General features: G+C 41.8%; 1 protein-coding gene across 1 annotated transcript in view; it reads right to left on the bottom strand.

Moving 5' to 3' along the window:
- Nucleotides 1-995: 995 nt before the first annotated feature.
- REEP2 (receptor accessory protein 2) overlaps nucleotides 996-27,054 on the bottom strand; it is a 34,307-nt gene continuing 8,248 nt past the window's right edge. The window contains exons 3-8 of the mRNA XM_063121024.1: nucleotides 13,032-13,108; nucleotides 12,356-12,476; nucleotides 7,063-7,176; nucleotides 6,363-6,510; nucleotides 5,375-5,535; nucleotides 996-3,743 (exon numbers count right to left, since the gene is read on the bottom strand). Coding sequence (XP_062977094.1) covers nucleotides 3,669-3,743; nucleotides 5,375-5,535; nucleotides 6,363-6,510; nucleotides 7,063-7,176; nucleotides 12,356-12,476; nucleotides 13,032-13,108 — 696 coding nt within the window. The 3' untranslated portion in view covers nucleotides 996-3,668. The remainder of the gene's footprint in view (nucleotides 3,744-5,374; nucleotides 5,536-6,362; nucleotides 6,511-7,062; nucleotides 7,177-12,355; nucleotides 12,477-13,031; nucleotides 13,109-27,054) is intronic.

The following is a 27,054-nucleotide window of genomic DNA, read 5'->3' as shown; positions in this document are numbered from 1 at the left end:
GCCCCGGCTCCATTATACTATTGGTCATTACAGTGTTCCATCTTAAGCTCCCATTAGTGCCTTGGGAGCTTCCTTCTCATACTGAATAGCAGGGTGGATTTTTGTTGGGACAGCAGTGTATGAGGAAAGAGTTAAATATTCTTCCTCATTCCACATCCCAAACCTTATTAGCTCCCCTCATCCATCAGCTGCTATTTACCATTAAACCACATATTTAATGTCTCATGTGCTTTGGCCTGAGTCCACCTCAAATGAATTAACTTCAAAGAGCATTTCAATGCTGGTAATCCTGCTCACTCCACACTATCATGCTAAACTGGTCTTCCAAACACAGAGAAGGACAGCTATGTGAAACATCTTATAAGTTACTAAAGTTTTTCCCATGTGGCACAGAACAGTAAAGACCCTATGAAGAACAACTGACCCTATGAAGAACAACAGTAAAAACCCTATGAAGAACAACTGAGAAGGTAAGGAGATGTGACATCCACTAATACAGAGGAGCATGACATAAGCTATGAAGCCCAATGAAACCTAGCAGCCATATATTAGGGTTTGCCAGGTGCTTGACAATCTCACCCTCCATTTTTCAGCATTGAGCAGGCAGCAAAAATGGGAGATTTATTGAGCTTCTCATGGGTTGCTCTACTTGCAACCATCACGCTGAATGTGGCCCAGCCCTAAGATAATGATGCTCTTAAAAGAAAACAGATAAGAAGTCTGAAAAGTAAAGGGATACAAATATATAAACGCTAAGTAGGACATTTAAAAGAAACAAAAAATGCTATTGAATTACTATTCGTCTCATGAAGTATGTGGTGGGAAGATGAACCCACTTGTGACAAGCACATCCAGTGGGCTAATTCAAAAAAGTAAAAGTTGTCTCGGGACCTAAGTGAAGTCATTCAGTGCTATAACTTTTGTAAACCGCCCAGAGAGCTTCGGCTATGGGGCAGTATATAAATTTAATAAATAAAAATAAAATAAATATGCCGACTTTAGGGCCTTGCACCTCCCTAAAAGCACAGCTGATGGTCACTGCTAAAATACCTTGTATTCATCTAAGAAAGTATTGCTAACCATGATCCTCGCTCATCAATTTCTATGCAAAATGACTGCCTCACACAGGACTCTTGGAAGACTCTAATATACGTGCTGTGAAAAACGCAAGGCATATGTACAAACAAAAGCCACAATGTGTTGTTAAACATAAACAGCAATTTGATAAAGTAGTGCTACTTTCACTATGGAGCAGAATGTCCTCCCTATTCTAATATGGCAGAATATAAAGGCCTCACTTACAGCCAAGCCAGCATCCAAATGCACTCCCCCCCCACAATCATCTTCTAAATATAAGTGGAGCTGTTCTGTATGTAACTGCCAATTCAAACAAAACCACTTCAGAAAAATTGCACAGTACTAGGAAAAAGTGATCAGCTGTGTAAAACGTACAATGTGTTTATACATTCTCACACTCAGCAAACGAAAGTCATCTTCCAACTACTAAAAGGCTAATCTGAGATTTAGGGTTGCATGCCTGACAAATTATGAAATGTCTTCTGTCATTTGCCAAGTCTTTGGCATTAAACAGCTGCTGCTGCAAAATAAAAAGAATGGCAAAAATGAGAATCATTCCTTCTCTTTGTTCTTGCAGAGGCTGAACTGCCAGGTGTCTAAGATAGAAGTGCAACACACAATTGCAAATGTGTAACTGATTTGTAAGAGAATGAACAGAAATGCCAATGTAATCTTAATGATAGGTCCTCCCTACTCTGTAACTATACGAAGTAAGAGAGTTAGCTTAAAGGAAGTCCTGCTGAACTCAGAAGAGCTTTACTTCTGAGCAAATATTTTTAGGAAGCAGTAAATGTCAGCCCATGCTGGGGGGAAATGATTTAAACCACACAGTGAAGCAGTTGCAAGACCTTTTGTCGCACACCCAAACTCAGCTCACACTGCCACCCACTTCCACAGTCTTGTGAATAAACCTAAAGCAAGTGAGGGTTACTGAAACCTGGTTTCTATAGTGTTGAAATCTCATATATTTGCTCCACCTTTTAAAAGGCTGGCGGCTTTGGCACATATTCAGAAAAGAATTAATCTTAAGGGCTAGCCTAGAAAATAGCAAGTTTGATCAATATATTAGTTGCTTCAATATTCCTGCACTATAGTCCTAGATGAAGATACTCATATCTAGCTATGTTAAAGCTGGAACAGAAAAGTTTGGAACAGAAAAGTTTTTCAGGATTCATTCATTCATTTGATTGGAGTACTGCACAAAAGCCTGCTCTGATTTTCACAAAACACTAGGTGGCCTCATATACCACATGTTATTGCCTCTAAAAAGTAACCAGAGTTAGCAGTGTGTGTGTGGAAGATAGCAGTGGTACAAATGGGTAGTTCCTGAGTGTTACATAACCTCATCCATTGTCCACCCACAGAATCATTAGGAATGTCCCTATCACTTCCCTACTTATAAGACTCCACTCAGAAAAGCTACAAAAAGGGTTGCTATTTTTGCCTACCCACCAGACTACACTGATCAAGCTCCAGCCTTATATTCTCAGTGCAAATAAAGCATAGTTTACACAGCAGAAACTTGGGTACCATCCAGCTATCTACCCTCCAACTTCTTCCACGCACATGCCTTTCTGGAAAAGTTCTTACAGAAAACAGACTGACCTGTAAAATCTAAAATATAAAGGCAACTCTGAAATAGGGGCCAAAAGGCTTGGTTGCTAAACAGTGACTATTCAGGATTCCAACTCTTTGGAAAGATACTGACTGATAAGTGCTCAGGCATCCGCACACAGCCTGCCCTGCCCCCAACATATGGCTTTCCTAGCCATTCATCTACATTTGCATCTCACTCCCTGACTTTAATTCTACTTGGGAAAAACCCCACATGCAAACATTTCTACCTTCCCAACACCTACCACCAGCAGAGTCACAACACTTCCACTCAAGCAAAAGAGGCTGCTTAGAAACAGGAACCAGATACTGGTAAAGAAGCCAGCCACTTGCTTTCTTGCCTTCAGCCCCTCCCCAAAACATCTGTAACCCCCCCCCCCGGAAAAAAATACCTTACCCAATCCCACTGTCATCACAAGTGTCCCATTGCCCATGTTGCAAAGCACCAAACAAACCATCACTTCTGTCTCTTTCTCCTGCCAATACAAGTTTGGATGACCCAGTTTCCAGTACCAGTCACTTCGCTTCAGGCACTTCCTAACAATTTCCCACAGCAGCTACAGCATGACATCCAGTGAAATGCTGAAATATTATGGGAAGATCCCCACCTCCAATTAGAATATCAGTGGCACCAGTCTTGATTTTTTTTTCCAGCCTCTCTGCCAAAGACGGCTCTAACCCTGATTAAAGAGTTGTTCCAGCAAGGAGTTTCCCTATTAGGGTTACACACAGAGAGGGAATCCCAAAGCAACAGGCTATGTACAAACAGATTAGCATTATCTCCATCACAGTGATGAAGAGTAAATAATTCCTGAGGATGGCCATCCTCTGATCTTTGTGCCAAATTTCAGTCACCCTCGCCTTGGAATGAGCTCTACAAAGCAGTAGCTGTTATGTACATGATCTCAGCTCCCTTTCCTTGGAGAGCGCCCCTCAAAATGACAGAAGAGCCCTGGGACAGACAGGCTGGGGTGTCCTTAGGCTGACTCGCCAGCAGTACTAGAGGGTGTAACTTTCTTCTTAGGGCGGGCTTTCACAGTTTTTTGTGGGGGCTGCAAAGCAAGAGAAAGAGGTGACATTAAATTAGTTGCAGGACAAGAAGAATTTTTTTAAAAACCTGAAATGGCTTTGTAAGGTTCTTCGCTGAGCTACTGCTTCTGGAACTAAGGGGACACTGTTGAAAATGTTGATCAATTGCTACCTGATTCTTAAACCCTCTTAATGCTATTAATACTATTGCTGCATCAGCTCAGTTAGTGAATTCAGACTGAACAAGTCAGCTATACAGTAGCAGTAACAGAAAACTTCCAATAAAATAAAAATATAACTACAAAAGAACCTTCACTTGGAGAAAATATGGCATTGAGGTTTTCAGCCAATTTCTCCCCTTTATACCAATTTCCTCCTTTTTTAACCAGCTCTTCAAACTTATTTTTCCAGAAATAAACCTTGGAAAATCTTGAATGCATGGCAATATTTTAAAGCCACTAGATTTAACAAAAATACAATTTCAACTCCTCCAGAGGACATGTCCAGATGTGGAGAAAATGTCCCAAGTAGAAAGTTGGGTACCTCTGATCTGCAGACACTCCCAACAATCCCTGCAGGAAGCCAGCCACAGCACACTTTTGTCACCCAATGATATGCATTATTAGCAGGGGACCAGGGCAGGCAGCAAAAGCACTCTGCACAAACTGACCAAATGTGCTGAATGGGGCCACAAAGGAGACCACCTCCGCATTTAAATCCATACCAGTTATGAGGAACCTTGCATCTCTTTAACATGGTAATAGGTTTTGCACTGGAAAAATCAGGAAGGAGAGCTCAAACAGTGACAGCTCAGAGCACATGTGCTGACTATGCCCCCTCCTTGTGCAAGTATTATCAGTAGATCATGCTAAAACTGCTAGTCTGGATACTTCCTGAAGGACAAACAAGACACAACAGTGGCAGCCACGTTTGCTTGTCCATGCATGTACTCTGTTCATGTATAAAGCAAGGGAGTGCAATTTTAACATCAAAAGGGCACATGGGAGAAGGCAGCTAAATCTCCCCTTCCTTTTCTTTCCTTCATATGATCCATCACCCCGAGCACTTTTCTCACAGTTCAGCTCACTTCCAGTATCAGCGCTGGTCTGGGGTGGGTGGGTGGTGGAATTCAGTCAATGAAGCATGGGGCAGGGGATGAGAAAGGGCTCAGCTTCGCTCACCAGCCCCCTACCTGATGCTAAAATTAGGCACCAGCCCCACCTCTTGCTGGATACACGAATGGAGTAGACACAGTGACAATCAAATGGCTGCTGACATCCCATCACATTCACCCTTAGTAATGCTACTTCTTAGATCGCACTAAAGCAGAAGTTATAAGTACTTCTTTACCAAATGGTGTGCACATGCCTTTAATTGCTGACAGTACTTCAGTACAGCAAAAGGTTAACTTAGGCTGACTTGCAGGCACAGGCACTTACTGGTGCCTCTGTGTGTGTGTGTGTGTGTGTGTGTGCGCACGCGCAAGGGAGGGGAAGCAGCTATTAAAAAGGATTGAGTGTGCCAGACCAAAGAACACAGGTAGCATAAGAGGCAATGCAAGAACTGCAGTGTTTCTCCCTGTGTTTTAAGGAGGAGCAAGCTACACCCACAGGATCCAATTGTCAGATTCGCAAACAATTACACACAAGCTCACCTCAGTCTTTGTCACTTTCTTAGGAGCTTTAAGACTCTGGGTCCTTTTAGGAACTTTGTCTCCTGTATCATCATCTGATGGGTCTGTTCTGGCATCAGACTGGGCTCCATTATGTCTCTGAGTTAGTGTCATCTCCTCTGATGAAGAATAGCAAGACGCACCTGTGAAGAAAACCAATAGTAGGGCTGCCTCTTATTTTCATATGCAAATTGTTGTCCTTGATGATGAGGCTTTTGGAGGTGAGGAGGAGAGAAAAGAGAGCCTTGTCTCTACACAAACAGTAGAGTTAAACTCTCAGGGTCAAACAAGATCTGAAGTCAAACACCTCTTTGAATCCCATGCTTGGGATTTTCTTCCCCAATCCCCCTGCCCCACCCCCAATCTAGGCTGGAACCAGGGCACGGGAAGGGGGATTTAAACCTGGGTGGTGAGGTGTAATTAAAGTGTAAAAGGGAATTCTTTCCCTAAGCAATGTGTCCATCCCAACTGAGAATAATACATGAATTCTACATGGAATGTGGTTGTGAGAGTATGAGCTACTAGCTCAATGAATGCAACATTTCTAGCAATAAAGACACGTTCTCCCTAGTTTGTGCCATTTTTGGGGGAGGGGGTGGAATATTAAGATATACAAAGCCCTACTGTGAAACAGCAACATAGCTATCCTCCACTAATGCTAAACATTTAGGGTGCATGTAGATGAGGCTTTTATTGCAAAATTGGCCCTGTCTCACTCATGGATTTTTATGAAGAATTCAGATACGACCACCTTCTGTTTGTAGCCCTCTCATATTTCCCCACTGCTTATTCCATCCTTTTTATTACCAGGAAAACAACATTAAGGAGGAAAAGACAGAACAACTGCACAATGCCTTTTGATTGTTAGCACTAGAGCCCTCTATCTGGAAGCACCCTTAAACTTCTACCGCCAAGGCTTCAACTCTTCGTTATCTGCACTCAAGGAGCAATATGAATTGGCTGCTGTCACCTGAATCTTCAACAGTTTCAAGAAGGCCGGCAGCAGAGGTACGCGTACGTGGCTCAGGGCTCCGCAAATGCACGGTGTCATCGTCTCGAATCAAAGTCAAGTCCTGCATGCTGAAGCTCCGTAGTTTTTCAGATAAAACGCCTTGGCCCTTTAAGACACAATAGCTAGTTACAATGATCCATATGCATTGCATCATTCAGAATGCATTAAGAGCTTTGAACAGAAAAGAAGGTATGATGGCAGGAAGAAGGCATAAGAGAGACATCTGTGGCCAGACAAGAGAATGATGACACGACATCCCACAGTGGGTTCATTTATCCATGGGAGCTGTCATATTGTGCCAGGTGCCTGCTGGTGCCATTTTTGTCTGGCTTGCTGTGGGTTGTTGTGTCATGCAAAACCAGGTGGGTTGTTTTAGGGTTATTTGAGGGTTGCCTAAGCCTCAAACAATCCCTGCTGCCTGGGTTCACGCAACGCAACAACCCTGGCACCATGCAACAGCCCACCATGGGTAAATTAAGCCACAGTGGGTTGTTGTGTCATGTAAACCAGCTCAACGAGTCATGTAAACCTGAAGGAGTAAAATAAACACCGAGTAGCCAACGGAGGAAGAGGGTGAGTGGCGTAGAGGTATGACGCCAAAAGTCACTCCAACAGAAAGAAACAGGATAGACATTGCATATAGGTAATTAGGAGTTACCTTTGCAGCTGCAGTAACTGCTGCATTTGCTGCCAAATTTAATCCTCGTTTGCCAACTCGCATCATAGTTTCATAACTCTTGTCACGGGCCTGGCTGATATACTCGTCAATTTCCTAGGATTTAATTGGGGGGAAAGACCACATTTAAGTATTAAAACATTAAAACTACAGCCTTATTGCATCAGATGCATTCATATAAAAGCCTTTAAGCCTTCTAGAGTGCACAACGTCTATAGGGTTGAACACCAAAACAGAATAGACGTTCTCAGATTTGCCATAGTAAGCCACCCTGTGTCAAAAATAAAACCATTCAAACCTTTTCAAATTTCTTAATAAATTCTTCCTGTTCTGTGATTACAAACTATCCTTGGATAGTTTGTATGCTGGAATGGGAAAAAGAGCCACCCACAGAGTGTCCATATATATGTGAAACAATATAAAAACCCGCATGAAAAACAATGACCTCTACTGCCTTTTGGCTCTGCCAACAAACACAAGAATTCAGCAAAAAGTGGTCATGGAGAAACCTACTCTTCCAACTTTGAGATTCATGATATATAGCAGCCCTGTTAGCAAGCAATGAAAGACTTGGGAGAAAACATGTTTAAACAGTTGTTCACACGGAAGGAATAGATATATTTAAGCAACCCTAGGATAAAGCCAAGACTTGTTTTCATGGAAACAAGAGGATTTCACAGACTAATTCTGGTATCAGTAATACTAAAAGCCAAATTCAAGGAAGCATGATGTAAAAGTAGAAGTTGACTTCAATTACGTCAGAAGCTGGGCTAAAAGGCCATTTGGATTACACATCTGGTGAAAATGTCCCTGCTTGATGTGCTTTTTGCTCCATCTAACCTGGAGAAGATGATACCCTGATAAACTCCAACTATATGCTAACTAATGCACAAGATGGCTGCCGTTTTGTGGTCAGTTGGCTTTCTGGTAACTTGACTATCAATATGAACTTTGGAACTCACTATTCAACTTCAGTATTTAAGTGATTTTCAGTTAGCTACAGGACACAAATTGTCTTATACAGGTGCATCAAATTAATTTAAGCTATTGGCATTTGGCCCATAGCAGATGAAAGACTAAGGGCTAAACTAGATGTGATATAGACACCATGTTTGATTTTAACATGGCAGCCCCATTCATGGATAAAATGTGGTGGGAGTGGAAGAAGTCCAATTTAACATCAAGACAGGTTCACAAATGAGGAGAACTGAAGTCTCCTTCCCCTTATCTCCCTGTAACCTGTCACTCCAGGCACCTTTCTCCCAGTTTGCCTCTGACATTAGAAGTGAGCCAGGTTGGGAGAAAAGTGCCTGAAGTTATTGATAGAGCACAGGAAGGTAAGCGGAGGGCAGTCTCAAGTGCCCTCACTTACATGCCGTTTTCAGTGTTAAAATCAACACACACACATGCCATCCTCACCCCATTTTATACATAGATAGAGCAGACAGGTAATTATAAACAAACATGTCTGCACTAGTCATGTCTAATTTGGCCTTAAAACACACAAATTTTAAATGAGAAATTAACCCATTAATTGACAGATTAATTTCAGGACTACAATTCTTAGCACTGATTATGATTTTAACAATCAGACAAAGATTATAATCTCTTCCAAGACTAAGAGGATTTATGGATGAGCACGATAGTTCATTCAGTACAAGACAAAGAAATATTAGTAATTATTTTATTAAGTCTTGCTCTCAGTGCCTCAAAGGGGTAAAATGGTGGCATGTTCAAAATATTTTAATGACCACATAATTGATGGTGCAGTTGATGCTTTCACAATCATTTGTTAGAAGTACTGAGACAGTGAGCTCTCCTGTTCATCAGAAATCTGTGGTACATGTGATCACTTGGATCTTACTCTGGCAGAGAAGTTAACCCATCCCTTTGATTTTTTCACTATTTTATATCCAGGCAACTAAGGACTCGTACATCAAGCAGCTGGAAACAATTCAAGACTGAAATAATGTAGAAGTATCCAGTGAGAACCTGAGTGGTCTGCCACTCCATCAGCTGAAGGGACATGAGATCTTTGCAGCAAAAGAATCCATCACGGGAGTGCTTAGCAGGGAGAACTAACAACAAGGGGCTGAACGTATCCACCTGCCTCACCCCATCCCACCACTTTGGAGCCTGATAGAGCCTGGTGTCTTGAAGAGAGCATTTGAAAGGACCAACCTACACTTTTCCTCCAGTGGGGAGCTATAGAATTTCTGCCCCTATCCTAGTGAGAATTCCTCTAAGCCCTTTCTCACCCCCAAACAGAAACCACTTTCTCCCATACCCACTGGGTTTCATTGCTACCTGGACATTTAAGGCTCAGGCCCAACTCTTACTCAGTCCTCTTTCTGTGAGGACACACAGACTTTATGCTTTAACCTTATATTCTCCCTTTATTACCTCCCCCTTACACAGCCACGAGCAGGAGATGTAGGATTTTATAAACAAAGAAAGCTTCATTAATTATAATAATAAGTTATTGAATAATAAACAAGTAACTCTTAATTGGCTCTATCAACAGAGGTCCCATTGTACATAATACAAAACCACTCTCAAAAAATCCTTGCACAATCATCACAGACCTCTTTCTCTCAATCCTAACATCCTATCTCTGATGTAAACCCAATTTCATCTTGTTCCTCTCCCATCCTATTTTGATCTAAACCACCTCGCAACAAATCCCTTTCCCTCTCTCCCAGTGGCATAGCACCCAGTTTATATAGCACACACATACACTTTACCCCCTCCTTCTCACTCTCTCATCCAATCAACTTTCACATGCAAATCCACCATTCTCGCCCTAAATATACTTACCAAACTACAAATCTATAACAAGAATACACCATTATAAACATTAACCCAGTATGGGCAGATGTGTAATGTCACAGGAGCCTCCACTGGATCTTGGTTCCCTCTATTCACAGAAGCTGGGTTCACACAATATCACAACCCACACTCAAGGCTGAGTATGGGGTGAGTGTGGGTTGTCATGTTGTGCAAACCCAGCTGAGTCAACTCTTAACATTATAGTTATTTCTAATGATTTCTATTCTGTGTTTGAATTATTATTTATTGCTGTTCATTTTAAATATTGTGAGCCACTGTGGACACAATCTTTTAAGAAAGCAGCATATAAATAAACAGGCAATGATTATGAAATCAGATCCCCAAAAGAAAACATATCAGGTAAGTATTTTTGGTGCTTGAATAAAAAATGAACACCAAGTTTTCTTGGTTTATGCAAGTACTATGAATATTACATTTGCGGTGCCAAATTTAATCTTCCTCAAAATTAACAGCTTTAATGAGAATAGAAAGAACACATTTACCAAAACTTGGCCACAGAAAATAGAAGTAATTCCTAGGGATGGTTTTCTTAAGCCTCTTCTGCTATAAGACCTCTAATACTACAGAAATATGTGGCAAAAAGATCCACTCATGGCATTCCATGTTGAGCAACTGAATCCCTTAATGACTTTGTGTACCACAATTGAGATGATCTACCAAGACAACTGTCAAAGTAATTCTTGACTCCAGCAGGTGGAGAGCAACTGCATATTATTTAGTGGGAAATTCACCATATCTCTTTATTCCAGTGACTGCTGGGGACTGTCTTAGTGAGCTCCCCTGCTCAGCACAAAGCTGTCATATAGTTAAAAACTTTAACATCACAACAGGAATCCCTGCTGAGTTCATGTCCTGTGTCTCTCCAGTAGTTCTGAAGTATAATATCGGCAAGGAATCTTCCGCACTGTGCGAAAGCAACATCAGTCTGGGAAGCCAGTTAATATTTGAGAGTGCTTAAGTGGCTCCATGCATAGATAATAATGCGATTGTTAAACATCAACTCATGTGCCCCAGAAAAAGTAAGGATTGTCCAGTGCTTTTTCAGCGAGTTTAGATTCAGAGAATAATCTGTATTACCTTGTGAATCCAGCATGATTCCTATGAAATACATTGAAAAGTAGGAGATCAATACTTTTCCAATGGTCAGATCTATGCATTTTGCCAAGAAAAGATGTTCTTTAAACATATTTGTGCCATCCACGATTGAGGGAAGGCAGGTGGATGGCACATGTCCAAAACACTGATCTGTACCCTAGCAGCCCTCAGGCAGAGATGGACAGCCTTTGGCCTGTGAATTCATGTGGCCTGCCAGAGTTTTTCTTGCATCCCAAGATATCACCAGAGAAAACATTAAGTATACAAAGATATTTAAAGTTGGGTATGGAGCATATTTTGTGGGCTACCATATTCCTATTTTCTAGTATTATGACAATATAGCCAACATATTTTTAAAAAACTCTCCTGACACTTTCTGCATAAAATCCTAACCTCTCCTTGAACTATGACACCATACATGTTGGACTGCCTAAAGCCCAGAAATCCAGGAAATCAAGACAGATTAGATGACACAGCAAAATGGATCTTTCAAAGGAAGTGATCTGAGCCTCCCAATATGTTGCCAAGCACTGACATAGTAGTTTAAAGAAGGAGACTCCATATTCTAGTGGCTACTACTTCAGAGGCTCAAAAGCTGCTCTCCTCTAGCATGAAGATGCATTAGCCACTTAAAAGCAGGAGGGAGTGGCTTTCACCACATAATTCCTGTCATCTGGTGATGACTATCATCCTTTTTCGACTATCTGCAGGCTTACACCATTTGGACAGGTGTGCCTATCGTTTGTCATGTGCTAGAATTGCATGAGATGATGGAGAATAATTGCATAACTACACACCTTCCAGCAAAATAAGTAAAAAATCAACTGATGAAATAACGAATGCTGAAGCTCTTGGCCAGCATCCAAATTGCACCACACATGAGTGGAAAGCACCTCTGCACATACACAGAAGCTGTTTCTGGTTTTCCTTCTATTTGCACCCCTCTACATTGCATCAATTGCTGGTCCAGAGAATCCTCCAACCCTCAAGTATAGCTTTTAGGGGGACTCAAGGAATTACAACAGGAAAGGAGATAAAGTCCTGGTGTGTGCATGAAGCACCATGCATAGGCCTTTGGATCACAGCTAAGAACTGTGAGCTCCAAATCAACCTTATTCAAGTTAGAGCTAACATATTTTAATCAGGCCGCAAATTAGGGATTCACCCTTGCTCTGAATGCAAAAGAGAAAAAGAGAAAAAAATCAGTTGCCATACATTCATCATGAGCAGGCCCAGGCATAACTAAGTTCAAAATCTTTTCTGTATCCTAATTGGATCTGATGTCACTCAACTTTCAGGACTGATAAATAGGGCAATCTGAAGGAAGTACCTTCTCCTTATTGGAGAGCGTTGGGTGAACAAACTTCCTGTAGAGGACGCTGGAGCCCTTGGTGTAAGGGGAGAGCAGCCAGATCACAAATGCGATTTTCAACTCGAAATAAAAGGGAAACCTGAGAGAAATGGAAAAGCTGGAATCAAGCTCAGGTTAGAGACAGACAAAGACTGACAGTCCAGAGAGCAGCACAGATGAGATAAGCAAAAGAAGAGAGAACTACAGATGGAACAGAATCAACATGACAAAGCCAGGCTATAGAAGAGGCCACACATAACCTTTCTGGGATATACCTTCCTGAAGTTTCATTTTAAGTCTCCTCCATAGCCTTGATAAATCCATAGTCAGGGTTATTTCTCAACCCTGTAAACACAGAGTTATGGCCGAGTCGTTTCACTATTTAATAATTTGCCAGAGAGCCATAAATTTGAGGAATTAGATCACGGCTTATCCTCTTTGCCTGAAAATCACTGACATCCCCAATCCAGTCCTTGCTCTGCTCACTTCAGTCTTCTGAACAAGTTCAGAGCTAGGGGTTTTAAACACAGCTACTGAACATTTAATGTAGTTATCACTGCCAGATCAAGACATCTGTAATACCTAGCCAAAATAAATCTGTCTGTGTAATACAGATCAATATTCTCCAAACGTTTATATGTTGTTAAGAACTTACCAAGAGAGAATGATGTCTGTCAGTGTCTCTGCCGTGGTGAAGAAGGCAAATACAATCCAGTACATCATCCACTTCACCTGCAAGACAGCCAGAGCCATTAGAATTCAGTTGAGCACTGGAAACTACCTTACAACAAATTCTTGATTGATACCAAATCCAGTCATTCTGAAGCAATTCAGTAGATTGTTATACCCAGGCCCAAATTTCAGCATTTCAAGCAAAGAGCTGGTGTTTCTCAGGCCTCTCTTTTTAACAATGGCTGGTAGGTAGTACAGACCTCAGAGGAAAGTCCCCAAAGCGGAAATACTGTCTTGAGTGTCTTCCCTCAAAAAACATTCTTTGTCTTTAGACAGTTCTTCTCGCTTTAGTTTTATCATTAGTCACATGTATAGCTTTTTGTTAAGTCAGGTGACCTGACCCTTAGTAAACAACTTGTGTAGATCAAAGACATTTTTATTTATTTATTTATTTATTTATTTATTTTATTACATTTTTATACCGCTCAATAGCCGAAGCTCTCTGGGCGGTTCACAAAAATTAAAACCAAAATAAAACAACCAACAGGTTAAAAGCACAAATACAAAATACAGCATAAAAAGCACAACCAGGATAAAACCACGCAGCAAAATTGATATAAGATTAAAATACAGAGTTAGAAAAGTAAAATTTAAATTTAAGTTTAATTAAGTGTTAAAATACTGAGAGAATAAAAAGGTCTTCAGCTGGCGACAAAAGGAGTACAGTGTAGGCGCCAGGCGGACCTCTCTGGGGAGCTCATTCCACAACCGGGGTGCCACAGCGGAGAAAGCCCTCCTCCTAGTAGCCACCTGCCTCGCTTCCTTTGGCAGGGGCTCACGGAGAAGGGCCCCTGTAGATGATCTTAAGGTACAGGCAGGTACATAATGCACATCTCAACTGCCTTCTTTACACTATAATGCACATTTCACTTGTAACACGTGCACTTGCTGCATCAAGGAACCTGGGCAGTTGCAACTGTCTCTCTTTACCACATTGCACTAATACCCCGTGTGATGGTTGCACATCTCATTTAACAACTGATGCTTGGACAAGCAAAGCCAGTCATGTTCTGCTTTTTTTCCTACCTTCCTCAGATTCTCCTTGTTTCAAAACATTGTTTGGACAGTTTTGCTGCTTTCGTTATGCTGTGCACAATTGTGATATATACTAGGCTAACCATTGATGACAGTCACAGGAAATAAAGGTAAGTCAACAAGAAGATTCTGGGGATGACTGAAACCAAACCATGTCTACACTTCCCTAAAGACTGCACTGTTCCTCTGGATTAATCCAACAAGTGTAGATACAAGATGTGCTACTAATGTCAGAGCAGATCACCTGATAAAAAGGCAGTATAAACAATGTGATTCAACAGTACATCAAAAAGGACACATCACTACATGTTATCTTGCTGTGCTAAGTTTAATAGAAATACAAATATTTATATAAATGAAGTTATATCCTCATCTTTTTTCTGTATAATTTAACAAGTCCACTGTGTACAAGAAAGAGGCTAGCTCCCCCTGCTGCCCAGTAAGTGCCAGTCAAAAATCTTGCCTTTGAAGCAGAGTGTTGCCTTTCAACATATGCCCAAAAGCTGTTGAAAATCAGCTTCTTCCCAAACAGCCACTTCAAACCTGCAGTTCCCACCTCAGCGACTCTTCCTTATAATATGATGAAATCTGAACATGTCCATTTTTAACCACTTCGCTGAGGATTTCTTAATATAGTTAAGAATGATATTTCTACTTTTATACTGCATACCTTTTATTGACTTTTTTTTAAAAAAAGTATCAGTAATAAGGAATGTGACTGGCAATAAAATGCTGAGGTGTAGAGTGGTCCCTGTCCGGGATTCCACTCACTCCACTCTATTTCCCCAATAGTCAGTCAGCATTCTGTGGTGACTGAGCTATTTTTCGGAGCAGCAACAAGGAAAAGCATTTGAATAAAAAACAAAAGGCAGCAAAGAAGGGGGCCACAGAATGTTATAGTCTCAATACAAGAAACATTCATATGCATTTTAAAAACGAACTGATTCATTGTGGCATAAGTCTGGGACCTACTTCTGCAAAAGCATAACATTTTTAGAGAGATAGGGAATAGTAGGGCCAACGTGGAAGAGCTTCTTGTTCACAAAGGTTTATGCCATAATAAATCTGTTAAGTTGCCACAAAATCTGGATCCTAACTAATGCTACACAAAGGGAATAGCTCCTCCCGTCCACAGAAAGGACTCTGATCCTGTGGAAGTTTTCATTGGAGGAAGAGAAGGAGAAAACAATTTTCAATTAATCCCTCTCCATCTGTTCCAGAAGGTCCCCAATTCTCTGGAGCAGGACCTCAATGAGTTGCAAGGGAGAGGGAGAATCAATGGAGGAAAATCATAATGAGCATCCCATGAGCAGAACTCCACTGAGAGGACACTCCTGATGGAACATTAGTTAGGATCCAAGCCAATTCCCCCACCTCCCCACTACTGCAGACTAAGGCCACAGCTAGACCTAAGGTTTATCCTGGGATCAATCCAGGGTTCACCCCTGCCTGAGCACTGGATCCCCTGTGTGTCACCTAGATGAACAGGTTTGACCCCTGGACGATCCAGGGATAAATCTTAGGTCTAGATATGGCCTAACGCAGCTACTTTTCTGGAATGTATAGTCTCAGAAGAATCATTTTACTTTATTTTAAATGAAATTCTTGTCTTCTTCCCTATTCCCTTCCACAATTTCAACAAGGCTATTTATTCAAGTGTTATAATTACAGAATTGGCTGTTAACTTGCAAGGGAGTTTCACACTGTGTTATAAGCTTTATCTTGACTCAAGAGAAGACTGACTCAAAAGATATATTTTACCCATTAACATTATACAGGCAGATGTCCAATGCTCACATAAATATAAGCATATACAGTCCGCCCCGCACACTCAGGTCCTCTGGGGAGAACTTACTTCAGTCAGCCAAAACTAGGCTGACATCAGTTACCCAGAGGACCTTTTCTTCTGTCGCCTCCAGATTGTGGAACGGCCTGCCGGAGGAGATTTGTACAATTAACTCTCTCTGTGATTTTAAGACAGCTTTGAAGTCTTTTCTGGCAGGCCTACCCAGATCAATCTAAAATCAAGAATTTTTAAAATGTGTTGATTCTTATACTAATGTTGTTCCCTGCCTCGATTCAAAGGGAGAGGCGGGTAATATTATTATTATAGCATTCTGCAGGGGTTATTCAGGAAGAAGGGCCTTAACATTATGTCACTGACACATACCCTATTTCTTCGATTCTAAGACACACTTCCCCCCCCCCCCATATAAACATCTCTAAAAATGGGGTGCATCTTAGTATCACGGGTGTGTCTTAGGTTTTTTTTTTTCTGTTGGTGGTACTGAAATTAGTGTGCGTCTTACAATTGATGGCAACTTACAATCGAAGAAATACGGTATCTTAAGAATTCAACCTGTATTGGCTGATGCAGTACTCCCCTTGAACTTAGAGGTTTGTAGTTTGGGAGTGCTTCTGGACCCAGTCTTGTCCCTGGATGCCCAGTTGACAGCAATGAACAGGTGCTTTTGCTCAGTTTAGACTGGTGCATTGACTAAGATCTGGAGAAGGCATATCTGGCCTTGGTGACACAAGCCTTAGTTGCATCATGTCTGGACTACTGCAATGTGTGCCATATGGAGCTACCTTTGAATAACGTCTGAAAACTTCGACTTCAAAATGCAATGGCTAGGTTATTAACTGGAGCAGCTTATTAGGAGCAAGTTACACCATTGCAGAAACAGCTGCATTTCGCTGGTTCCCAAGCCCAGCTCAAAGTGCTAGCTATAACCTTTAAAGTTGTAAACAGTTTGGGATCAGGATATTTGAATGGCTACCTTCTCCAATATGAGCTTACCCAAGTATTAAGATAATTACCAGAGATCCTTTTATGTATTCTGGCATTATGATTGACTGGAACCAGAGACAGGGCCTTTTCAGTGGCTGTACCCCAGCTTTGAAATTCCCTCCCCAAATATCCACCTCACCCCATCCCTGTTGTCTTTCCACCACAGTATGAAAACCTTCCTTTCTCAGAAGGCCTTGCTTGACAGGGTGTATCTGTATCATCATCATCATCATTGTGTTTTTATGATTTTGTCTTTCTGGAGTTTTGCTGTTTTATGTCCTCTTAAGTGATGAAGTTTTAGGTAAAATTCAACATGTCCTACTTAGAATAAACGTATTGAAATGAATTGGACTTAAGCTATTCATGACTAACTTAAGTCCCATACATTTCATTGGGTCTCCTCCAAGTAGGACTTATGTTGGATTTTACCCTTAGGGAGCAATCCTATGCATGTTTAGACAGACAAAAAGTCCTACATGTCCCACCATGCCCCAGCTGGCATGGCTGGCTAGGGAATGTCGGGAGTTGTAGGGCTTTTTTCTGTCTAAACATGCATAGAATTGTATTTTTAATATTTTATTGCACTTCTATCTATCTATTGTGTTCCCCTCCCCATTTTTAGTCATCTTGAAATTTTGGAAAGCTAGAATACAGATGTTTTAAATAAATTAATTAAAAATGTATCTCCATTATACAGAGGAGGAGGCAAAGAAGTTGACAATGATGTGAGAGTAACAAGTGAGTCTTGGGAAAGGTGGACATCTCTTTGTGGGCTTTTCTGTCTTCTGATCCACCTCCCAACCTACAGTTCCCAAAGAACTGGCCACCAAATTAGGGATAGCAAAGAGTTTCAAAAGCAACACTCTAAACTGAGAGAATGGGCATTAAAGGGGCGAAAGCATATCAGTGTTAAGTGTAATGCACACTTGAGCAAAGCAAATCTAAACTTCCAAGCTGGGAGTGACTGACCAGAAAATGAATCTTAGGGTTATGGTGGACAGCTTGATGAAAACATCCACCCAGTGTGTAGTTAATGTGAAAAGGGTAAATTCCATTTTGGGGATCATTAGGAAAGGAATCAAAACTAAACTGCCAATATCATAATGTCTTTATACAAATCTATTGTGCAACCGCATCTGAAATACAGCACACCTGCATTCACCACACCTCAAAAAGGATACAAAGCTGGGAAAAGGGCAGAAAAGGGTAAACCAAAGTGATGAAGGGGCTGGAGCAAATCCCCTATCAGAGAAAGTTAAATGTTTGGAGCTCTTTAGAAAAAAGGAGAGCAGGTGTATGCATACAACTATGGATGTCATGGAATAATATTAGGACTCAAGGTAATCCAATGAAACTGATAAGTGATTCAGGACAGATAAAAGGGAGTATTTCTTCACACACCATGTAGACTATGGAATATGCTACTCATGCTGGCCATGAACTTGAATAGCTTTAAAAGGAGATTAGAGACATTAATGGAGGATAAAGCTATCAATGGCTGATAGTCATCGTGGCTATGTATTTCCTCTAGTATCAGAGGCAGTATGCCTCTGAATACGAGTTTCTGGAGAACACAAGCAGGAGATTGCTATTTCACACGTTTGCTTTTGGGCTTCCCATAAGCATCTGGCTGGCCACTGTGGGAACAGAATGGTATAGGCCTATGGTCTGATTCAGCATGACTCTGCTTATGTTCTTTACTCTGTCACCCACCCACTGAATCTTTTTCTGCTCCTTTTTAATGCCCGGTTTATTTTCAAGGAAACAGCTGTTTTCCGCAATTTAATAATGGAGGAAGAGGCCTACCTGATGTGTACTACGGGGACCTGGCTGGACAGGAATCCAGTCCTGGCCAGATACTTCCCACTGGGTTCTCTATTGACGAAAGACACAGGGACAGTGGACATTGGATGAGGTTGCAATGTCCATGGGGATTATATCTCCCTCACCAGGTTAGCTGTCTGAGGGTTAAACTAGACATGACATGTATGTTTTTGCATTTAATGTGCACATTTTAAAAAACAGAAATAGCATCAGCTGGGACAACTGATAACAAAAGAGATTACAGCAGGTATGTAGATGGAAATTTAACCTTTTGGTCCCCTGTAATAGCTCTGGGGAAAATCCTTCCTTCTGAAGCGTCTATTTGAATTAGGAGGAAATCCCCCATTCGGGCCAAGGGGTAGTAAACTCATTGGGTTAATCTGTCCTGAAAGACTAATAAGTCCAGATAGTTCCAAACTCCCTTAGTGGATTATTTTACTGATTTGGCCAGTTAGTCTGTTGAACCCCTAGGGTCCTGGAACAGGAAGTTTACTCAGATGGTTGACATGATAGCTCAAAGGCATCCTCCTCTTGCCAGACCACAGATATCCCAATTGTTTCTGGGAGCTTCCAGACAGTTGGAATAACCACAGGAGCACAGGTGGAACAACAAATGGAACAGGCCATTGAATGAGAAAGGAGAAGAGACTTCTTGTGGCTGTTTGCCCTTCTGGTTTTCGATACAGCTGACTATTGCTATATTGGTGACCCATCAGGTAGAACAAATGCTACTGAATGCTAGGATAGTGACTGAGAAGACCATCCTGATACAGGATTTAATCCTGGATAAGCAAGGCATGTGTGCCCAAAATTTAGCTGGGCAAAGATGGGGGGCATTAATTTGACTCAACTAAAACCATTGCATTTTTGAGTTTAGCAGGAGGCATGATCTGATGGGTGGGGAGGTAGAGTCACAAACAGTGATCAGAGTTCATTCCCCTATTAAGGTATACTGACTGGCAATCTCTTGGATTTGAGCATGTGTATTTGGTAGTAGGATATTTTATAGGGTATTTAACTGCTCCAGACCTGTGACCCACTTCGGACTCCCAACCTGTAACATGGGACCCTTTTCTCAATTTTCTCCATGCCCAACATAGCGGCAACAGCTTTGATATGACCTATCTGGACTAATCTTGCAACCCCCTTTTGGGTCACGACCCACCAGTTGAAGACCACTGCTATAAAATATTCAGGATTGGGATTCCGTTGGTGCACCTCATACACTGCTACCCAACTGTCAGAGGTGGCATTGGTCTCCCTCAAAATAATTCTGTTGCAGGATTTCCATGTACATGCTGAGGCTCCCTCATCTGGAGCAGCTCAGGATTACATGGCAATTATGGGCTTATCCCAATTGATATCTACTGGATTCAGAAAGATTCCTGAATGCTTTGGGAGAGTTTCCTGTTACTAGAGCTGGTGATTCTGTTGAAGCTCTGGATGATCTGTTGAATGGGGAAAGAAGACCTAGGATAAAATGTGTTGTGGTTAGGTTTTTACCCACAGAAGGAAAAGGACTCTAAAGAGTTAAAAAGATGTCCTTGGCCAGATTGTCTCTGCCAGGAGAAGTCCAGTATGAAGCAGATTCTTCCCTGGCCTACGTGCGGTACGAGATGTACAAGATGAAGAGACTATTGGTTAATTGGGCCAAGGAGAAAAGTGTATTTAAGAAGTCCATGTTGTATGGCTTCTTACTGCTGGAACTTACTGCTGGAACTTACTGCTGGAACTTACTGCTGGAACTTACTGCTGATGTTATACTGCTACGTTGTTACTGTACTGTTGGTGAAAGGACTGTATATATGACCATTTATTCTGTAAGTAATTTATTTAGTGTCAGTAAAGCTTCTTACTGACCAAAGACCGTGAGTGCTTCTTTTTGTTCCTAAATTCAAGCTGAAACCATTTCCAGACTCTACGCTGCTGCTATTTCGCACTCTGCTATATTTTGGGTAAGCAATTACCCCGATAGGTTATGGGCCCAGAGAAAGTCTGGAAGGCATAATTTTTGGTTGCTGGAAAGCTTGAGAGCAAAGGAACGCTGGAGGGAAAGACGGAGTCGAGCTCAGGCAGTTCATCGAGCTCAGACGGGTCTGTATCCAGTGTGAGTCGCGCTCCAGCCCAGCCGGTGAGGATGGCCCAGGTTCAGATGGCATCCAGTATTCCGGTGGAACGGCTGAATGAGAGAAATTACTTAACGTGGTCATTCAAGATGGAAATGTTTTTGAAGCGGGACAGATGTTGGAACGTCGTGAGTGTCCCGAGGCCGGTTGGTCAGACTGCTCAAGAAGCACAAGTGTGGGAAGAGCAGAATGAAAGGGCCAAAGCAAACATTGTCTTGAGTATGGAGGACTCGCAAATTGTCCATATCAACAGAGATGAGACGGCAAGAGACAGCTGGAATGCGCTGAGACAGATTTATGTGCGTGCGTCGGCAAGCACACGGCTGAGCCTCACCAGAGAGCTGTATCGGTTAAAGTTGGAGGAGGCTGGAAGTTTGGCAAATCATCTCCAACAGGTGAGATCTCTATTTGTCCAGTTGCAGGAGGTCGGAATCGTTTTTACGGAAGAGCATAAGTGCTACCTGATTTTGGGGTCGTTGCCTCAAAGCTGGGACGTTCTGACAACCAGTCTGGAAAGTATGAAGACTGATGAACTCACTCTTCATTATTTGACGGGTCGTTTGCTCCAAGAAGAGAAACGGCGTCTTTCCAGGAAGGAGGAAAACTGCCAGGAAAGGGTTAAGCAGTCAGCCCTTGGCAGCAGAGAAAGAATGCAGAAAGATAAGTGTTTCCAAGGCAACAGTGTGGAGAGAACCGCAGTTGCAGTAAGAAAGTGTTATTTTTGCAAACAGCCGGGTCATATCAAACGCTTCTGTAAAAAGAGGAAGAAGAGAGTTACACAGGCTGGAGAGGAGAAGGAATGCTCGAATGCATTTGTTTCAGCCACAGTGAGGTGTAACGAGGCCCAAGAGGTTTGGCTGATTGATTCTGCGTCGTCCAGAACAATTTCTAATAATCCAGAGGCGTTTCGGAAGTTGGAACCAAGCAAGGTGAAGTCAATCACGCTTGCAGATGGACGAACGTCGAGGGTGGAAGGAATTGGCTGTTGCTACGTTCCATGTCTGCAAAAGGAGTGTGAACAGGTTCTGTATGTTCCAGATTTAGATTTTTGTCTCCTTTCTGTTAGTGCTCTAACGTCTGAAGGATACGTTGTTACGTTTCAGAAGGATGAGTGCCAAGTGATTAAGGATGGACAAAATGTGGCACTGGGACATGTTAAAAATGGACTGTTTTACATGGGTGCAGGTAAAGAAAGGGTGGCACAAACTGGTAACGTGCCAGACCATAAAAATTGTGTTCATGAGTTGCACAGGCGTTTAGGTCATGCAAGTTTTAAAGTGTTAAGTCACATGCCTCAAGTGTGTACAGGGTTAAGCTTGCGAAACTGTAAAAATTTCTTGGATTGTTCAATCTGTCATCAGACCAAATCCCGGGTGCAGAACATCTGCAGGAAAAGTGACAGGGTGTCACAAAAGCCTTTTGAACTGGTGTTTATTGACTTGGTAGGGCCATTCACGCCTACACAAGGGGGATCCAGTTACGTGCTTGTAATTCTGGATGATTACACACGCTTTAGTTGGTGTTATTTACTGAAGCGAAAATCAGAAGCTTTTGAAACTTTTAGGGATTGGAAAACTTGGGCGGAAAAGTTCTTTAACAAGCCCATTATTTCTGTGCAGTCGGACCGTGGGGGTGAGTTTGTTTCTGGAAGGTTCTGTGAGTGGTTTAGGAAGACAGGAATCACACACAGGTTAATAGATCCCCAAACTCCTTTTCAAAATGGGTCAATTGAGAGAAGAATTGGAGTACTTCAAATGAAGAAAGATTCTCTAATGGCTGATGCAAACGCTGAGCAAGATTTGTGGGGAGAAGCATTTTTAACCGCAAACTATCTGTGTAATAGAACCTGGAGCAGGGTTACAGGCAGTTCGCCTTACTGTTTACTTTTTGGTTCAAAGCCAGATTTGTCTCACTTGAGAACATGGGGGTCTTGGGCATACGTGCATATCCCAAAGTCCAAAAGATCTAAAGGTGAAACCAAGTCTGTGAAATTACGTTTTGTGGGTTATTCTGGCATGCAATCCAAATCTTGGCGTTTTTCCCTAAGTCATGGGAAGGTGGTTGTTTCTAGGTCTGCTACTTTTCAGGAGGCAGGTTGGGACAGGATTCAAGGTTCCCAAGTTCTGTTAGAAACCGTGAACAACCAGGAGAAAACAGTAACTCAGGGGTTAACTTCTCAGAGCCCTCACATCTCTGAGAAGAGTGTTTCCACTCCCAAAAGTGGAAGGGAGGAGGGAAATGAAAGGGAGGAAGAAATTGCCAGTGTACCTCGTCGTTCACAAAGAAAAAACAAAGGAATTCCACCTTTAAAGTATTCAGATGAATTCAGTGTGTGTTATGTGAAGTCTGAACCTGAATGTTACAATGGTGTGTTGAAATTGTCTGAACAAGAGCAAGAAAAGTGTTTTCAGGCAGCGAAAACTGAAAGGGGGTGTTTTCAAACACACGTGTCTGTATGCAAAGGGGCAAGCAAAAGAGTACATGATTGTGGAGCTAGTGGTTCGTCTACTGGTGGCAGGGAGTTCCCAAGACCACATTCAAGAAAACTCAGCCCAAAGCTGCAGGAAGGGTTGAAACTGAAGTCTCTGGGGAAAGTTAGGTGTTACCTTGGTGTAGAGGTAGAAAAGTTTCCAAAGGAAATTACCTAAAAAGCCAGAAGCAGAAAGTTTTAAAATTGCTGGAAGATTGCAAAGTAATTCAACGCCCCAAAGCACAAAGTTTTTTCAACAGTGCTTGGAAGAAGAAGAAAAGAAAAGCTTACATATAAATAAGTCTCTGGGAAATGTAACACACAGAGAAATGTACACAATGTTGGGATTGTTGTAAACATGTAAAGTTGATTTCTTACAGGTGAAATGTAATGAAATGTAAATTGTATTTTTTCTGTAGTTAAAAATGAAAGGGTGTTGTGGTTAGGTTTTTACCCACAGAAGGAAAAGGACTCTAAAGAGTTAAAAAGATGTCCTTGGCCAGATTGTCTCTGCCAGGAGAAGTCCAGTATGAAGCAGATTCTTCCCTGGCCTACGTGCGGTACGAGATGTACAAGATGAAGAGACTATTGGTTAATTGGGCCAAGGAGAAAAGTGTATTTAAGAAGTCCATGTTGTATGGCTTCTTACTGCTGGAACTTACTGCTGGAACTTACTGCTGGAACTTACTGCTGGAACTTACTGCTGATGTTATACTGCTACGTTGTTACTGTACTGTTGGTGAAAGGACTGTATATATGACCATTTATTCTGTAAGTAATTTATTTAGTGTCAGTAAAGCTTCTTACTGACCAAAGACCGTGAGTGCTTCTTTTTGTTCCTAAATTCAAGCTGAAACCATTTCCAGACTCTACGCTGCTGCTATTTCGCACTCTGCTATATTTTGGGTAAATCACTCCCAGGCACGCTCTCTCATTGTGGTGATCTCAGGTGCCTCAGTTTTCTGAAGAGCTAAGGCCAATGAAACACTTAGGGAGATGGCTAGAGCAATGGTGGAGGAAGATGTAAGATCGATCAAACCAAACATTGGTTAGAGCGCATGTTAAGGGCTATTCTGTGGCAGTGGTGGCAGTAAAGAGACTGTATTTCTCTGCCACCATTACATCAGTGCACTATGATCCAACTGAGTTGTTTCAAGGGGTCAAGGGTGTATTATATTCTTGTCCCGAGCAGTGAAGGGGAACCCTAAGTAGCTCACAGTGATGAGTTTTCAAAACATTTTGCTGATAAAAATCACTCATATCCACTCTAATTTGAACTCTACTTTGAGAGCAGGCATTATGGTGTTAGCAGAACCACCTCCATTTTTAACAGGAAACTGTAAAATCTCCATTGCACTCCAAGCAAAATGTCAAAATGCCCTGTATGAGAATGTCTCCTTGTGTGCGTCCTTGCATCCTTGATTACTAATATAAACAAGAGTCCTGGCTCCAGCTGTCTGTGTTGAAGTTAACTCTCTGTAACTTACTGTCAGGCCAAAGGTATTGTTTACAGGACTGTTTAGCATAATTAGCTATGCCTCAGTGTTATGTTCTGATTGGTTAATGCTGCTACTGGGCCCTGCCCCTTGAAAGCTTTAATACTGTACCATATTCCCTATGTCTTTTGTCTGATTGCTCCCTTTGAAGAGACCAGGCCTTGATTACTAATCAATAAAGCGCTTTTGAACCCTCTGTCGTTGGAATGGTGGAGTCGTGCTTAAGGGCTGTTTGGATCTCGTCCTTGGGTGAAAAGAACATTGATCTAACAAATGGCGCCTGACTCGGATCTACCCCAAGACGGATTCATGCCTGCCAGTGGAGCCTAGATTGAGAAGCGATCGCCAAGAGAGATTTCTCTTGCCTCAAGTAGGTTAACATGCACTGTGCAGACATGGAGACCGAATTGACGGGACCATTCGAGCCAAGGTTACAAAATCGACTCCACCCGACAGATGGAAGGGAACAGGCAACAACAATTTGCAATCAGACGTGATTAGAAAGGGCGAAGACGGGAGACGGCTATTTGGTGAGTGAAACCTTTAATCCCATGGACCCTGACGGGAAATGGAGGGAGTGGGTGTTCACAATTGACCTCAGAAATGGGAAGCTTATAGTCAGTATTGGAAAAGAGTCCCCGAGCCCATTGGGGTTGTTGTCTTTGGGAAAGCTTTCATTGAAATTGAAATTGAGATTTTGAAACTGTAACAGTGTAACAATGAGTTAAAAATGTTTGTGACTGTGAATGAATGTCTTTTTTATGTTAGATTGTGGATTTTTTGAACTTGATCCAAAGTTAATTTCAGCTGTGTCATTGGAATCAATTTGCAAACATAGAAATGTAATTGAGTAAATGTACCTCTCAAAGGATCGCCCTTTAGTGTTGGAATGTGAATTACAGAAAAGTTGGTGTTGTGTTAAAATGAAGGGAAAAAAATTGTCAGTTTGTGTTTTCCACCCGGCCCAAGTGAAAGAAATTTGAAGTTTTTGTTTTCCTTCTCCTCCCTAGTGTTTTTTTGCTTCTCCTATGCTTAGCAGCTAGAGATAAGCAGTTTTGTTCAGTGAAAGTTTTTGTTTTAGATTTTGAAGACTTTGTGTATTTTGTCTTTCACAAACCTCAGATAATTAGAAAATGTAGAACCCCATTTTCACGGAAGATATAGTCTTCCATAGCTTTGAAGATTCACTGCCTGAGTTGAAAAGCTCAAGTCCTTGTTGCCAACCGTTTTGCCAAGATGAGAGAAAGAAAAAGTATGTTGTTAAAAGTGGATAAGAGAAATGTCTGAAAAAGAGAGAGAGAGAGAGAGAGAGAAAAGGCTGTGCAGAAGAGATAGTTTGAAAAAAGGTTGTTTTGGTTGTTTTGAAAAGAAGTTGATTTGAAGTGAAGTTGATTTGAAGAAGAGTAAAGTATGTGAATAGCAGAGGTGAAGAAGAGGAGAAGTTGAAATGTAGTGAAAAAGGAAAGTGTTTGAAGGTCAGTGTACGTGGCATGGTTTTTGACCAGAAGGAAAAGGGGGGTGAAGAAGCCCTGCCTTGAAAAAGTTAGTGAATGGACAATCTTGCATCCTCTGCTGATGAAGATTGGAAATACTGAATTGCTATATTTTTGTGTGTGTTTTGAACGTTGTGTTCTGAAAATTGCCCAGTGGTTCTTTTTTTGGGGGCAGAGATATTCTAACTTTGGCCTAATAGAACTTTTGAAATGCTTTGAGCCCTGAGCCTGAGCCCTAAATGCAGCTACAATTGAAGCCTAAAAGCACCCCTGTGTTCTTGCATCAGTATCCTTTGAAATTAGAAGCCAGAAGAAGAATACAGCTATTGCTTTTTAAAAATGGACTTGTGAAATGATTAAAGCAATTAAAAACTCCAGCTTGCATCACTGTGTTTGCCCTACCAGCCTCAAGTGTGCTGTGCCAAAAACGTGGCACAGACCAGTGGAGTACAGTGGCAGAAGCTAACACCTGAACCCTGCCTGCCAGTCCAGATGTGAGATCAACCTCCTCGTGGACCCAAGGCTTGCCTCATTGAATCCTGCCACGTTGATACCTGAACTACAAAGAAAAGATGTTCCAGAGCATGAATGCCTTGAAGTCTTGCAACTTGGCACCAAACCTCGCCCAGACCTATACGATGACCTCGAGTTGTTTACTGATGGATCCAGCTACAATTGTACAACAAGCAGCTGAACTCGTAGTATGCACAG

This window comes from Elgaria multicarinata, chromosome 3, assembly GCF_023053635.1.
Source record: "Elgaria multicarinata webbii isolate HBS135686 ecotype San Diego chromosome 3, rElgMul1.1.pri, whole genome shotgun sequence".
Taxonomy (NCBI): Eukaryota; Metazoa; Chordata; class Lepidosauria; order Squamata; family Anguidae; genus Elgaria; species Elgaria multicarinata.
Note: the sequence above shows the minus strand (reverse complement) of the source record. Positions and strands in the feature narration are given on the sequence as shown.